This window comes from Alosa alosa, chromosome 13, assembly GCF_017589495.1.
Source record: "Alosa alosa isolate M-15738 ecotype Scorff River chromosome 13, AALO_Geno_1.1, whole genome shotgun sequence".
NCBI classification, from domain to species: domain Eukaryota; kingdom Metazoa; phylum Chordata; class Actinopteri; order Clupeiformes; family Clupeidae; genus Alosa; species Alosa alosa.
The window spans coordinates 26,260,547-26,276,328 of NC_063201.1; the positions used below are offsets into that span (position 1 = coordinate 26,260,547).

The 15,782-nt window shown below is 42.9% G+C and overlaps 2 protein-coding genes across 3 annotated transcripts; one reads left to right on the forward strand and one right to left on the reverse strand.

Annotated features, from left to right (window-relative positions):
• The first annotated feature begins 1,269 nt into the window (after positions 1-1,269).
• On the forward strand, positions 1,270-3,806 carry LOC125306520 (protein phosphatase 2C-like domain-containing protein 1). The gene is made up of 3 exons (XM_048261935.1): positions 1,270-1,301; positions 1,597-2,279; positions 3,100-3,806. Exons 1-3 carry the CDS (start codon positions 1,273-1,275, stop codon positions 3,804-3,806), a joined length of 1,419 nt encoding a protein of 472 aa, XP_048117892.1. The 5' UTR covers positions 1,270-1,272.
• A 140-nt stretch (positions 3,807-3,946) lies between these two features.
• On the reverse strand, positions 3,947-15,352 carry rab5ab (RAB5A, member RAS oncogene family, b). Of its 2 annotated transcripts, none has more exons than XM_048260991.1 (6): positions 15,139-15,352; positions 13,396-13,576; positions 12,381-12,532; positions 12,054-12,176; positions 11,699-11,792; positions 3,947-6,123 (listed from the first exon to the last, which is right to left on the reverse strand). In XM_048260991.1, exons 2-6 carry the CDS (start codon positions 13,559-13,561, stop codon positions 6,008-6,010), a joined length of 651 nt encoding a protein of 216 aa, XP_048116948.1. In that variant the 5' UTR covers positions 13,562-13,576; positions 15,139-15,352; the 3' UTR covers positions 3,947-6,007. The 2 variants fall into 2 exon arrangements, with proteins under 2 accessions (XP_048116948.1, XP_048116946.1); XM_048260989.1 differs by having other exon boundaries at positions 13,396-13,579; positions 15,139-15,340.
• Positions 15,353-15,782: the final 430 nt, after the last annotated feature.

Below are 15,782 nucleotides of genomic sequence, written 5' to 3' on the forward strand. Positions count from 1 at the left end.
GGTTGATGTTGGGAACGCATCCAAGAGCTTAAGAGAAAGCTGGAGAGCCTGCACACATCAACAACACACAACATTTCCCACTCATCAGTTCTGTTTACACCATTATCAGATCTGTTTGCTGATATTTAAGGGCCTGTGGAATGCTCCCACTTCTTTCTTTCTCTCTTCTGCGATTGCTTGCCCACCCCCGTCTCTTAGCCATCGCCGTGTGATCGGTGATGAGGTGTGATGAAGCCGAGGGGGGAGATGTGACAGTAATGTATTCCAGGGGCAGAGTTATCATCTTAATGGGACTGTCAGCGAGGTGTCAGCTCAGGGTCTCAGGTGACACGTAGGACAGGTGATGCATGCCGCGGGCTCAGCACATCGCCACCCAATGCCAGCCAGCCAACCAACTCGAGGTGTCACCTTGGGTTTCTTCAAAACAGAATCTGCATAAACTCAAATTTTGTTAAAGGTGCTGAATTTGTAGAGGAACCTAGAATGGCACCGGTTTGCCTCAAACATGACGTTGGTCTCATTTTTTTTCTCCCCCCTTGCTCTGTGCAAATTGCAGTCCAATTAAGTGGAGAACACATTAGCAACCCATTGAAATCACTAATAGAAAGGCAGCAATGGGGAATGTGACAGTAATGTCTGGTGAATTATGGCAAGTGCACGAGGGAGTGGATTAGAAGCCCCCTGCCCTCGTCCCCTGATGCGTGTGGGTGTCTCTCTCGCTCCGAAAAAAACACCACACAGCTATTTGCAATCAGATAAAATCATGATCAGCCGATTGATTTCTGTGTTTATATTATGCACGAGTTCACAGCAGAGCCTTTTTCTGCATGGGTTCTGAAAAGGTCATGGCATTCTCATTATCATTAGTGAGTGGGTTTTGTGTGTGGGAGCGCACATGTGTGAGAGAAAGTCAGAGACTTTAAAGAGAGTGCACTGCTGCCATCTTCTGGGCCATACAGGTATGTGCAATGTGCAACAAGTGCAATGTAAAGATATATCGGTCTCCTATTTGTTTTAACATGAATGTGTTAAAGACATTAAAATTGAGTCTGTCAGGCTCTGTAGAGGGGAAAGGCAGGATAACCTCTCAAGACTGAAAATGACATTCATATGTGCTGGAAGAGAAGAGAAGCTCTCTTTTCTCTCTTTGTGTTACTTCTGCAGTCAGAAACAAAGTCATTTTTGATCCTTCCAAAAATTTGGCTATTCATGGTTGCCAGAGCAACAGTTTCCATGGTGAGCCAAGTAAACAGTTAGAATCTACAAATTGTCATGGATAGAAAACCTGCAGTCGAGAAATGGTAATTTGATTTTGTTAGTGTTGAACTTGGACTGGGTTGTTCATCTTATTACTACTACTTGATTGATTTATAACCTGTCCCCACTGCCTTTGAGACAAAACCAAAACAATAGCTGAAGAATATTAAATCCTTTGTGAAGACATGTCATCACAGACTATTCAAACTCAATACCGTCACATATTGGTGTTTAATGCCTTTATAATACACTGAGACTTCAAGACGAGCTTTGGTAAAATGTTCTATGATTCAATCAAATGTGAATCCAGTGCCTGATTTGGTATTGTTTACACTGCAGCTGCTCTGTTCTGCTAGAGGACCCAAAGGAGACCTGTGACTCCAGCCAGGATTCCTTCAGCGTTTCAGATGGCCTGAGCAGCTGTGAAGAGTTTGGTCATGTCACAGGCAAGACCCCAGCCCCCACTGGGCTGTCTCCAGGGTCAAAGTACAATGTGGTCACCTACCCAGGGAAAAGCCCTCTGGTCAGGGCTGTGGCCGTAGGGGCGGACAGGAACGCGCCCTGGAGGAAAGACATGGAGGACACCAATGTGATCATTGACAGCTATGGGGGCAAAGAAGGGACAAGTTTCTTCGGGGTGTTTGACGGTTTCCATGGACGGAGTTCGACCGAGTGGGTGGCGAGAGAGCTCTCAGTCCTGCTGCTGGAACAGCTGGTCAAACTCGACCCCTCGTTCTCCTTGGATAGCGAACAGAGGGACTTCCTTTCCCAGATGAAACCCCTGTTTGAAAGAACAGCCTCAACCTCCACAGAGGCAGGGACCACGTCCAAAGACCAGCAGATGACCCAGGCGTTCACCACCGCGTTTGCACACATGGACAGGCTGCTCGGGCTGGGCCGCAACGAGAGCTCCAAGATCCGCTGGAGCGGCTGCACCTCCGTTGTCTGTATAGTGGATCAGGAGACAGCCCCCGAGGAGGACCACAACACCCTGCATGGAAGGATGCTTATCGCTAACTGTGGTCAGTCTTGAATTAGCTGGGATGAATTCCACAAAGCATGATCTCTGGTCTAGTCAGACAACTGAATTTAAGGTCCTGTATCATGAAGCATGTGCAGCGTTCTAGAATAGTGCACGTGTGGTTCACGACATCTCAATTAGACCAAGATACCTGTGATTAGTGATGCATCCCCCTACAAAATCATGTAAGGCAAATCTTGCTTCATGAGACCCTTATCATTGAAGTTTCCTGGATAACTGGGCAGTCCTGCTTTGTGGAATGGCTTACTGTCATGATTTTATTACCTCAGCCACAATTATTTTGTAAGATTTGATGCAGTTAGTAATGTGAGAACATAGTTAGGTGACAAGTATGAAAAGAGGTTTAAAGGGACACCAGGCAAGCCTGATGCTTTTTCTCTACGAAACTCCCCCTAGCGTCTGTATGTGTCGATACGTGTTTGAGTCTTCCGTCAAGGGTTTTGCTGCTTCTTTGCCGGCTCTGCCATTATACACACGTTTGCAACAATCTCTAGCGTTTTGTTAGCCTGCCTCTGTGCTGTAAACTGATCCTGCTTCGGTCGGCGGGTAGGATACATCGAACTTGCAAGTGGGCTATTCTTCCTACAGGCAGTAGAGGCGGGCGAGAGAGCCTTCATTCGCCCCGTAATAAGTCATTTAACCATATACCGACTTACGAAGATGATTGATTAATTAATTAATTACGAAAACGTTGCCTGGTGTCCCTTTAAATTAATTGCTCCATCAATGGAACAAAATTATTACATGGTCAGTGGTCACACAATGATGCACTTTTATAACATTCAGCTTTGCTTGGGCAGGAAACATCCATGCTGTTGTGTACAAAACTGGCAAGAGCTTCTGCTTGACCAAGGATCACAGCCTGGCAAACCCCAGGGAGCGCAAGCGCATCCTGAAGGAAGGCGGCACCATCAGCTCCAACAAGCAGCACGGCCTGGTGGAGGGCCTGCTCCGCGCCACACGTGGCCTGGGCAACTACGGCAATCGCAGGCTCAGGAAGGTGGTGCCCCCAACGCCCTACTTCATGTCCCTGAGCCTGGACGCGTCCGTTGGCCTGCTGGTGCTGGGCTCTAGTGGGCTCTGGGACGGATTGCAGCCAGAGGAGGTCGCCCCCATCGTGCGGTGGTGCTCCCACGACTGTCTGAAGCATCACAGGCATGCCAACGCTGCCAAGGGGCACCACGAAGGCCTGGACAGGTCCAAGCTCCGAGAGACCACTGAGGACCCTGACAACCAAGAGAGGTGCAACGAGAGGCCACCATGTGGAGTTACACTGGGGGACCAACAGGGGGCAGCACCCATGAGCCAGCCCAAGAACCCCTCTGATGAGGAGGAAGCAGGCAGGGATGCTGGGGTGGAAGTGGACTACGAGTGGCTTGCAGCAAGCATATGCAGAAAGCTGATGAAGGGAGCGGTGGCCGGAGGGTCCAGGGAGAACATCTCAGTCATAGCCATCCTCCTCCGAGGGCTGGACGTGCTGGGTGTCCAATCAGACAATGGGGTCTGACCACCATCAGCCAATCAGATCCACTCCTATGTACCTCTGATTTCTTGGCCAAAATGAACGTCTGCAATATGCAGTTGTTAGTTAAAACGACAAAACAGCCTTGTGCTAGTATACTTAGAGCTTATTAAACATCCACACTATTAAATGTACACAATTACATCCCCTTTATTGAAAATATTAACTAGTACCTGGACAATCCTTTAGGAATAGTCCGTCACTGTTAAAGACGTTACATCACTTTGTCCATTCGGTTCTCTGACAGTCACATGGTTCATTCAGCTACATTTGGTGTTTTCAGCAGTAGGTTAGCACTTCCACGGCTACTCATTTTTAATTTAATCAAATGGGCAGTAACCAGCTCATGACCAAAACACACCTTAAATTTGTGCAATTTGTTGCTAGGAGTCTTCGAAAGAAAAAAAAAAAAAAAAAAAAAAAAAACAGAACTTTCAGATAAAACTACAAGACAGACCACTGCGTAAATGTCAAATTGATTCGTTAATAACACAAAGTATATTTAAAAAGACCACCATTGAACATTACTTGACCAGGTTGTTGAAATAACAAAACAAAATCTACACCCACAGTCGAGTAGCTCTGGGAAACTGTACAATTGGAACCTATGCTTTGCAAACAAGCTGAGGGTATATTTAAGCAGTGCAAAAGAGTTGACATGAATGTCAAGATTTCTCATTAGTCCTCCATAATCCCACTCTGTTCTAAATATTAATGATTACCTGCTCTACGCTCGGGAACAGCTTTCTCTTGTTTACATGGCAAGGATGTGACGCACAAATCCCTGCTCTCTCACACACACACACACACACCACGCACACGGCTGATCTTTTTGAGGTACACTAGTGCGAGGTAACAAGCCATGTCTGTAATTTTGCCTGCCTAAACACAGCCCCTAGGCCTGTACTGCTTTAATTATAAAAAGGCTGCACTGGAGTGCGCTCTCTTACAATATATTGATATCGTATAGGCTGTGCTGAGGGGAAGTTCTCCAGAACAGTAATCATGTGCTGACCCCATACCCCATATAGAGGGACCTATGCCCAACTCCTAAGGTCCGAGAAGCATTTAATTTACTCGTCCACTGATTACAGAAAAGGCAAATGTTTAACAGGTGTAAGTGTCAGAAATGGAAACAAAATTCTGAATAATACACAGTTTTTTTTTAACTCTTCTTTTTTTTCTTTTTCTTTTTACTGTCCATGATCTCTGCACTCTCTCTTAAAGCACATCATGATGTCCATCAATCGAATGAGAAACACTCAGAAAACGTAACACATCTACCGTGTTTCTCAGAAGTGCCGCACTGGTCAGGCAACATAGCTGTGGCAAGTCCACACCAACAGACCCTGCAGCACTTTCGGCTTCGATCTTACGGGGACAGTAGCAATGTGGGGGCTGTGCGCTGCCACCAAGCATTGCTGCAACAGGGGCTCTACACTTAACCACAGGGCCAAGGAGGAATGCTTGTTTGTAAGGAGAGTCCTTGTCTGACCCTGCGTCAATACTGTATGATCACTGCAAATACAGGTGTGGCCCCGGGCCAGGTAGAGCAAGGAAGGGGAGGCTTTGGGGTCCGATGCTTTGAGAGAGACACACACACACCTTTCCCATCGAGCGCATGACGGTAGGAGCTGGATTTCACACATTTACATCCATCCACATCATGCTTAAGCCTCCCAGAGTGAGGAATCAGTCCATCCCGAAAGACATGTTTGCTCAGACACCCACACATACACGCACAAACCCGCGCACACACACCCACATCCACACGTACTGTATGCATACACACATATCTTGCATTTGGACACTCTCCTACTGGTTAGTTTTCTGGTGCATGAAAGATTACAAAATGTGTACGGGCGTATTTGTGTTTATGTGTGTGTGTGTGTGTGTGTGTGTGTGTGTGTGTGTGTTTATGTGTCTTTTTTTAGGCTTTGTAGTGATACATGCATCTATTAATCTGATGATCATACTTTTTTTTGTTCTTTTTTTTTGTCTTCTTCAAAAATAAAAAAGTATTAGAAACATATCTACACAGAGTCTTTAGCTAATCCAGGGAGCTGGAGGGTGGTAGGAGGAGGAGGAGGAGGAGGAGGAGGAGGAGAAGGAAGAGGAGCCCCATGTCTAGATGTTATGAAGAGTCGAGTCGAGGAGAGGAGATACGATGAGATGTGTCCAGCTAGTTAGTTACTGCAACATGGTCCTTTAGTGGGCTGGGCTGTCTCTGTAAGGTCCACTCCCCGGTTGCGGCTGGCACTCGCGCCGGTTGGCTGGGGCTCGTTCTTGGGCAATTTCTTCGCTGCAGAGAAGGAGAGAAAGAGACTTTCAAAAAGTCCTGTTTTAGGTGGACCCATACAATACAATACAATGCATTATTACACGGCTCTTCAGAGTGCTGCAGAAAGTTCCATTCACATGGATGGGCCTTCCCAACGTTCGGGCCTATGTTAAATCTACATAAATCACCGGCAAAGTATATAAATCACCGCTGTCAATGGCAACGGGTTGATTAACGTCTTTAATATCCCTCCGCAAGACGTCCGTTCGCTTATTGCAATGGAATTTCATTGAAAGGGAAAGTAAGCTAGTAAGACGTTGCCACGGAACACCTGAAACTGTCAAGTTCTATCTGTGTGGCGAACTATGTATTTTGTCAGCGGAAGACACGAAACGCAGTAGCAAAATCATTTTTAAAGACCCATTGTGTTAGGCTTCTTTTCTCGTTTTGGCAAGTAGCCGCGTAATAAGCGGGATAATGTATTGTCCGCCGGTAATTATCAGAAAATAAGTCCCTTCAGGTCGAAGCAAAACCTTCTGTTCTGTTCTGTTCTGTTCTCCTGTCGGGACTTATTTTCTGATCATTTCTGGCGGACAATACATTATCCCTTACACATCCTATGCTTTGTGAGGTCATGGAGACCAATAATCAAGCAATTATAATTTGTCAAAACAAAACAGGGCATATACAACCCTGTTTGCAAAAAAGTTGGGACGCTGTGTAATATGCAAATAAAAACATTGTGTGATGATTTGCAAATTACTACAACTTAAATAACATATCAAAGGTTGAAAGTGTTGAAATTGTATTATTATGTAAAAAACAAGCTCATTTTGAATTCTATGCTACCAACACTTTTCAAAAAGGTTAGGACAGGGCAACAACAGGCTGGTAATGTTGTGCAATGCTACAAAACACGAGGAGGAACACTTCACAACTTATCAGGTTAACTGGCAACATAACTGTATCAAATGAGCATCCCTGAGAGGGAGTCTCTCAGACGTGAAGATGGGGAGGTATTCATCACAGCAAATAATGCAGCAATAACAATACTTTAACAATAATGGCCTTTTGCAGAGAGCAAACCATTTGTAAAAATGACACAGCCGCCTTCTCTATGCCCACCTCACTTAAGATGGCCTAAGGTAAAGTGGAAAGCTGTCCTCCAGTCATACCAATCAAAAATTACAATTCTTTTTGGAAATCTTGGACTCCACAATCTGTGAGCTAAGGAGGCGAGGGGCCATCCAACATATCAGTGCATAGTTCAAAAGCCAGCATCCATGATGGAATGGGGAAGCACAGTGCATATGGCATGGGCTGTTTGCACATCTGGACACGTTGTGGAGCAACATCTGCAGCATCCAGACAGCGTCTTTGTCTGTGATGTCCTTCAATATTTCAGTCTAGGTGCTAAAATAGCCTGTCACGTTTGGCGCATCATGAAATACAGCAAAGACCCAAGCCTTTTGAGCAGCTGAAATCCTATATCAGGCAAGAAGGGGACAACATTTCATCCTGAATACTCAGTTCCTACAGTAAATGTTTACAGACTGTTGCTCAAAGAAGAGGTGATGCAACAAGGGCTGGGACGGTTTACCGCAACACAGCGGTCACGTAACGCCTACGGCCGGTCTGAGCTCGTCACCGCAAATAAATACACTACCGGTCAAAAGTTTGGGGTCATTTAGAAATTTCCATTCCACTCCATTATAGACAGAATACAATAAGTTGCATTGTGTTTTTTAATCAGGGCAGGAGTTTTCAGATTACATTATGTGCCATCATATCATGAAACACGGCAAAGACCCAAGCCTTTTGAGCAGCTGAAATCTGTCTATTCTGTCAGGTATTCTGTCTATAATGGTGTGGAAAGGAAATTTCTAAGTGACAACAAACTTTTGGCCAGAAAGGAGACATAATGTAACTATTTACTCCATGAAAGTTGAAACAGAATTTAAAAATGTGTTACAGTTTGTTAAATTACCAACAACATGTAGGCTACCTTTGTTACAACCTTGACGCAGCCATTAAAAAGTCCGGTACAGTCTTAACAGTAAGCCTCATGAATGTAACAGTGCTACAATCGTGACATAAACTGCTTATTTCTTAAATGTCAGAACCATTTACTACAGTGATCTTTGAAGTTGCTATGTTAAGTTTAATTGGGTGTGACAGCAGCACAAAATTCATAATCCATAACTCGCAATCAATATTCTCAACTAGATGTACCGCATAGCGGTACAAAATATGACCGCCGCTCAGTCCTGTACATCCGTTCCGCGAAAATAAATCACACTTCAATTTGTCTCCATATTTTACTCCATCCCCACTCTTGAAACTTTTGTGTATGCTTGTTTGGCATGCCTGAGTGTGTGTAAAAGCGGCTGCACAGAAAGTACCCTACTGGTGCTGAAAAGGTGAATAGATTGTAGAATAGCCAAAGAAGATGTAGAATTGTTATAAAACCTTTAAAATCTCTAAACAATCACAAGTAGGGCAGTTCATCACAGTTCATCCATTGCAACTGGATTGATGAAAGGTCACTTACACCTGTAGGCTACATTGTATTTGGGAAAAGCAAAAGGTATCAGCATAATGTTATTTATTTATTTATTTTTATGTATTTATAAACAAAAACATCTCTGTCAGTTCCATGCCGTTTTCAACAGCTATCAAAAACAAAGGTCATTTTTGGATGGATGGATTTTTGTGAATGTTTCTTCTTCTACATAAGATTTTAGTCATCTTTAGTTCATGTAATACTTTATTGTCAATGCACAAATTAAGTAACAGTAGTCTGAAACGTTATTGTTAATGCACAAATTAAGTAACAGTAGCCTAGTCTGAAACGAAATGCTGTTTTACATCTAACCAGTGGTGCAAATAACTGACATGTCCAAATGGGCCTTGATGAAATGCGCCGCTAGACTGTTCATACACATTTTAACGGGCCAAAGTTGAAAAGCTTTTGTCCGTTATTGTTAGTGCAAATATAGGCTGATTCATGTTCCCTTGCATTGTTTAACTGAGGTCCATGGCTAGTCTGGCTTTCATCAGACCAAGCTCAATCTTTTAAGAAATCAAAAATAAATAGCGGGCAGATCAGGCTGGGTTCACCCAGCCTAGTCCATAGGCACCCGATATTGTTTAATTTTCCGATTGAGATATACACGCTCTGGCTATTCTAAATGCAAAAATGCATCAGGGAGTTATGACAAAACGGTAACTAACAAACTAGATCCTAATAGAAAGTTGTTAGCTTCCCTAAGCTACAGGTAGGATTATAAGGTAGGCCTATTGACAACATAAATTGTCAATAGGCTATGCTGGCGACACAAATAAAATCTCCTTTGAAACCAATGGCTTACGCCTTACAGTATCAAAGCCGGACTTAAACTGTCATATCGTGGCGAAAAGTTGTAATAACATTCACGCAGCTCCATGAGTCAAGGAAAGCGTGAATGAAGTAGCCACTTCTAAATGGGACCCACTACACAGTAGCTTAAGGTGTTTTGCTAAAGCAGCCATAATGAAATGAAGGTGTCATTGTTTGGATACTTCACACACACGTGCTTTTTAATTTCACAGACTACAACTACCAAGCTGTAATCAAAGCACATCGATTCCCCTCTCACACCCTGCACGCACTTAAAACAAAATAAACAGGCGCCTCAGTCTCACGCATGTATAGGCAAAACTGTATCAGACCGTGTAACGTTGGTAAATCTTCCATTGCACAGAATGATTTTTGTAGCACGCGTGCAATAAATGACAGTCGAAAGATACAAACAGTGCTGCTATCAATTTGCTTGGTATAACCGCATTTATAGTTTTCTACAAATGCAATCAATCAAATGCCTCCATCACTCAACCAACGGTAACATTACCTAGGTCCTTATTGATATTACAAGATTAACATTACCTGCAGTAAAACCAAGCATGTCCGAGAAACATCCTTAGATTTATTTCGCTTCAAGAAGAAATGGGAATTACACTTCATGTGAACATCGCCCTATCCTTATTAGATGTTCGCTGCGGTAAATTACAGTCCTTGTATGAAGCGCCCATTGTTTTTCCAACCCACTTTTAACTTCCAACAAAATTACGCCTCACTGCAACGATCGCCATCTAGTGGACAAACGACTACTTCGCCAATACTGAAAATGCAGCCATGATGATGATGATGAATATTTATTTTGGCTTTCTTTTTAATCCTACTGATTTTCATTTTTTACGGGGGCAAATCACAAATGAGTGATTATGAGCCAGGTTGATGTGGGCCCTTGAGACCAACATACCATAAAAGATTCACAGAGAACTGTGTCTGCCCTACCCTCCTTTTCGGGGTCCAGTCCAGCGGGGGCTGCAGATGAAAACGAAAAATGACGGTTCCATGCTATCCATGTGGGGGTACATGCTCACCAAGTTTTGTGTACCCCGGTCTTTCAGTGTCCGGGAATCCTTGTTGGTGTCGCGTCACTAAATGTACACATAAATTATTTTATTGTAAGGCCCCCATGAACGAAAGTACACAAAACTTGGCATGCATTCAGAGGGTGTCATAATGATCCTACTCTTTTTAATTTCGTGCAGTTTTGACCTTGTCAGCCAGAGATATTGAGATGAAAACACCTCATTTTTGCTTTTTTAATTTTTAACTAGGTGGGCTATACATGAAATAAGTGGTAATGGGATGGGTTGACATGCCCCTTAAGACCAACATACAAAAAAAGGTGGACCTCCTAGGCCCCACGGTTCTCGAGATATTCACAGAAAACTGTCTCCCGCCACCTACAGGCCAGTTGGTGTATAGTAACATAAATTAATTTATTGTGTGGCCCCCATGAACGGAATTCCACAAAACTTGGCGTGCATACATAGGGTGTCATAATGATCCTACACTTCCAATTTTGTGCAGTTTTGACTATGTTAGGTCACAGATACCTTCAATTACACCACCTCATTTTTTACTTTTTGTGTTTAACTAGGTGGGCTATACATGAAATGAGTGGTTATGGAATGGGTTGACATGGCCCCTTGAGATCAACATACAAAAAAAAATGGTCCTCCTAAACCCTACGGTTTTGAGATATTCACAGAAAACTGTGTCTGCCCTACCCTCCTTTTCGGGGTCCAATTCAGTGGAGGGGCTACAGATCAAAACGAAAAACGATGGTTCCATGCTATCCATGTGGGGTTACATGTCCACCAAGTTTCGTGTACCCGGTCTTTCAGTGTCCCGGGAATCATTGACGGAAATTTGGGCATAAAAAGAAAAAAAAAAAAGAAAAAAAAAAATAATAATCTGACTAAACCTATATGACCGCCGCTTCGCTGCGCGGCGGTCATAATTACATGTGTTTTGTCTACATTGTTCTTTTTTGGAAACGTTGTTCTAAAATGATCAGTACCAAATTAATACACACATTTAAACCACAACAAATCCAGTTTTACCAATACAGCCACTACTTTAAACCACTACAAATACTTTTGAATATAAATTATCCACAGTGATGAACAAAAATGCTGATTACACTAAATATGTTCCAACTTGTTACGCCTTGTATGTGACAGAGATTTTGTTGATTCATACCAATAGCCATGAAGATTTCGTTGACATTCATGGATGTCTTTGCAGAGGTCTCCATGAAGAGCAGGCTGTTGTCATCCGCGTACGACTGTGCAAGCTGCACACAGAGAGAAATTCAGGGGTCAGTGTCACCTTCACACATAACAAGGCTCACCAAACAGATCGCTTCAATTCTACTCCTTCACATTGCACACCATCTAAAAAGCTAACCACCCCTATGCACCATATTACATTTATGACCACACATAGTTTGTGCTGGGTTACTACAAAGCAAAAAGGTGCTGGATAGAATCGTGACAATGCAGAAAAACTGAACAACCTATGGTTGGCAATGACGAAGCTCTACAAGGAGACAAACCTGAAAGTCCAGGGCTCTCTTGTTGGCAAGGTCGGCCTTGTTACCTGCCAAGGCTATTACGATGTTTGGACTGGCTTGTCTCTGAAGTTCCTTCACCCAGTTTTTCGCTCGTGCAAATGATTCCTGACCAAACATAATGAGGAGAATTTCTTTACCACAAGCATTCAAAAATTACAAACAAAAAGTTAGATTTCAATCGCCTAAATATGTGTCCACATCGGCCAAAGTCTCAATAAGGAAATCTTTTTGATTTTGGATTTGTTTCCCTGACAACAAGTGTCCATGTCAACAATCCATTAGCCAATCATGAGGGGTCTCTCAGCTCACCTCGTTTGTGATGTCGTAGACCACGATGGCAGCCTGCGCTCCCCTGTAGTACATGGGTGCCAGACTGTGATAGCGCTCCTGTCCTGCTGTGTCCCAGATCTCAAATTTGACTGTTGTGTCATCCAAACACACTGTCTGAGTGAGGAAGGCAGCTACAGGACCACACACACACACACACACACACACACACACACACACACACACACACACACACACACACACACACACACACACACACACACACACACACACACACACACACACACACACACACACACACACACACACACACACAAAAATTACAAAAAATAAAATAGAGTTGGGAAAGCCGTAGGGCTGTGATAACATCAGTGTCCTCAACCAGATTTCACATATGCACTTCTCTTAAAACAGGTGTAGAGAGGAATTTGGGTGGAACGGACAGGCACTGAATCACCAGTAGAAGAGCCAAGGTGGACATAACCTAGAAAACTATCGGCAACTAGTGCTGACACAAAATTAACTTGAGGAATATGAAAAAATGCTGGCTTCAGCCTTAGGTTTTACTTTTACTTCCTCAGTAACTACCATAAACCTCAACACATCTCACTTCTCCTCAACTGACTCCATACTATGATGGCGGATTCCTTGAACCACCACTCTGGCGTTTAAGTACACTGCAGCGTGACACATTAAGGTGCAGTCTGTGATTTTGGTTGACAGGTTGTTAATATAGGAGCTCCACAGGCAATGAGTAAAACCCCTTGCTCATGCTCCTGAGGACGTGGAATGTGACGTATGGCTTGGCCCAAGTGACTTCCCATTTACAGAACCAGGGCTGTATACAACGAAAACTGAAGTTTTTTTGAGGACATGCTGAAAGCAAAGCTATGAGGAGCAACTCTCTAATTTGACAAAACATTGTACTGAATTAGAATCACTGCACCTTTAAACCACTGCTTCAGTATTACCGCAGAAAATAAAAAACAAAACAAACAAAAAAAAACCTAGATATTTCATTACCCATTTGTCTCACCTCCTATTGTGCTCTCCTGAAATTCATGAAACTGGCCTTTGACGAACCGGAGCACCAAACTGGACTTTCCCACAGCCGACTCTCCGAGCAGTACCAGCTTGAACTGGCAGATTTTATTGCTGGCATTCGGCCCGTTGGGTCTTGTAGCACCACCCCGACTTGCCATAACCTAGATGCCACACTGCTGTTAAAAAAGGTGAGGAGAACAGGAAGATGGGATGAATTTGGGAAATGAAAAGTATACCTTCACCAAACCAAAATACCTCAAAATAACTGTCAGAGATACAGCAAAAGAGAGTGAAACAGTGTTCCCCTGTGGCTGCCGGTAACATAAAGGTCTGTAGCAGCAACAGTTAAGTCAACAAAAATATTTAAGTATATAATTATTTCTAAAGAAAAAATACTTCTAGCTGTTGTACTATTCCAGGACCAGCCCCACATTTCACCAACACCTAGTTAAGCAATTCTGTTTCGTTTACTTCACCAAGGGATGAAGTCAAGCAAAGAACCAAATCCTGTATTTACACATTCCTGTATGACTCGTATTTAACCACCGTTTGGCTTTCAGTAAGCATGCTGATTTAACTCAGTACATTGGTACATCGTTGTTGTGACCATAAATAGTCGATACAAACAGGTAACAGGTACCTAACTTTATGTAACGCCAATGTATCGAAATCAAACAGTCAAAAGACTTTCTTCTGACTGACATTTGTGACAATGTATTTTGTCAGTCTGCTCTCATATCTAAATTATGAGACAGGGCATAACAAGCAAACAAGCTGAGACGGCTTGCTGTTTGCCCTCAGCTTCAGCTCCTCCATGCAAACGAGTTCTCAACGTCATCGAGCAAGCTAACTTTCAACATTTCAATTCGACTAATTCTGATTGTACCTCGAGAACATAACGTTACACAAATTTGTAGATTTCGACGAGCTAGGATAAACATGTCACTCACAGAGCAAACTCCAAATGTGTAATGTTAGTAACGTTATCATGGGGCACATCATAATTGAGCAACAAGCTGTGTCATGTAGCTTGCTAGCTAGCTGGATACATTTCTCCAGCTACCCAGCTAATAACTATTAGGCTAGTCCAAGAGACAATAAGTTAGCAGTACATGCACTGATTACAAAAGCGACAAACTTTCTAAACTGACAAAGTAGCTAAGGTGTCCAAATATCGTAATTATATGTACTGTTGTGTAAATGCCGCTGAACAAAGTGGGTGTCTAGCTGGCTCTCACTAACAAACTAGACTTTTGCGAGACTGGTATTTTAGCTTGCTAGCTACTGCTATCCACTTCTAAAATAACACGGTTTTCGACGCAGATGCCAATGTCAGCGAGTTAGCCAGCTAGCAATCTTGCATAACATCACACAGTTTTTGACAACAAGAAGTACAATCTGATAAAGTACAATGAAATCTAAAAGCTAGTTAGCGTTAACGTTACATCGCGGTAGAAATATCACTGATAACGGAACGATAACGTCAACTTACTGCTTAACAATGTCGCACATAAGTGTCTGATCTATTGAGGTGCCAAATTTCCAGGCCTGTGTTTATAACAAAGCTAGCATAGGTAATCAAGTTCCTTATTCGTGTTTGCTAACAAAGTAGCCTGTAGTATAGCTTGCTGGGCAGCTAATGTTGGCTAACCTAGCTTGCATTTAACCAATGGCAAAAAATACTCCAAAATGACATAACCGGACACTTGAAAATGGTTCAGAGGCTTACTGTTACCTTCTCCAGAAGAAAACGATAAGGGCGCCTAACGACGACCACTAATCGGCGATATTTTCGCGTTTTAAATAGTGGTCAACACCAGAGAAATGTATCTGGTTGCTAATGTCTTTCCTTCCTTTTCTTCGCAACTTCCCTCTTTGCCTCAAAACGTCGGATGACAGATCGTATGACTGGATTTAACATCTTTTACGTAGAGCAACGAAATGGCCAATCAGAAACTCCCGTCTTAAAGTTGTCCTTCAATTTAGGCTAGCCTACTCTAAGTGCCTAGCCTTTAATTGCTTCTCTCTAAGATACCCAATATTACTCATTTTGGTTAAAGGAAAGGGAGCAACATATAGACTATGATTTAGCCTAGGCTACAGTCAGGATGGTCTTGATTTTCCATTCATGAAACCAAAAGCAGTCATCAAAATAATTTCACTTTTTATTTAGGCTACTAAAGATAAATTCATGTTTTGCGACCAGAATTCTATTTATTTGAATAATTTGACTTTATGTCAGTATGATTTCGGCCATCTCTGGCCTATGTTGTCTGAAATGGAATAGAAATAAACATTTTGATTTGAACACATTGTATTTCTTTCTTTCTTTTTTCTGTTTTGATTGAATGGTGTTTTAAGCAAAGATTCTAGAGCGCT

Excerpts from the sequence above, each read along its gene's own strand:
- rab5ab (XM_048260991.1), bottom strand. The coding sequence starts at position 13,561 with ATGGCAAGTCGGGGTGGTGCTACAAGACCCAACGGGCCGAATGCCAGC. Across the intron at positions 12,177-12,380 it reads TCTACGACATCACAAACGAG|GAATCATTTGCACGAGCGAA; the intron begins GTGAGCTGAGAG and ends ATGTTTGGTCAG. Across the intron at positions 11,793-12,053 it reads AGAGAGCCCTGGACTTTCAG|CTTGCACAGTCGTACGCGGA; the intron begins GTTTGTCTCCTT and ends CTCTGTGTGCAG.
- LOC125306520 (XM_048261935.1), top strand. The coding sequence starts at position 1,273 with ATGGATAGAAAACCTGCAGTCGAGAAATG. Across the intron at positions 1,302-1,596 it reads AAACCTGCAGTCGAGAAATG|CTGCTCTGTTCTGCTAGAGG; the intron begins GTAATTTGATTT and ends TTTACACTGCAG. Across the intron at positions 2,280-3,099 it reads GATGCTTATCGCTAACTGTG|GAAACATCCATGCTGTTGTG; the intron begins GTCAGTCTTGAA and ends TTGCTTGGGCAG.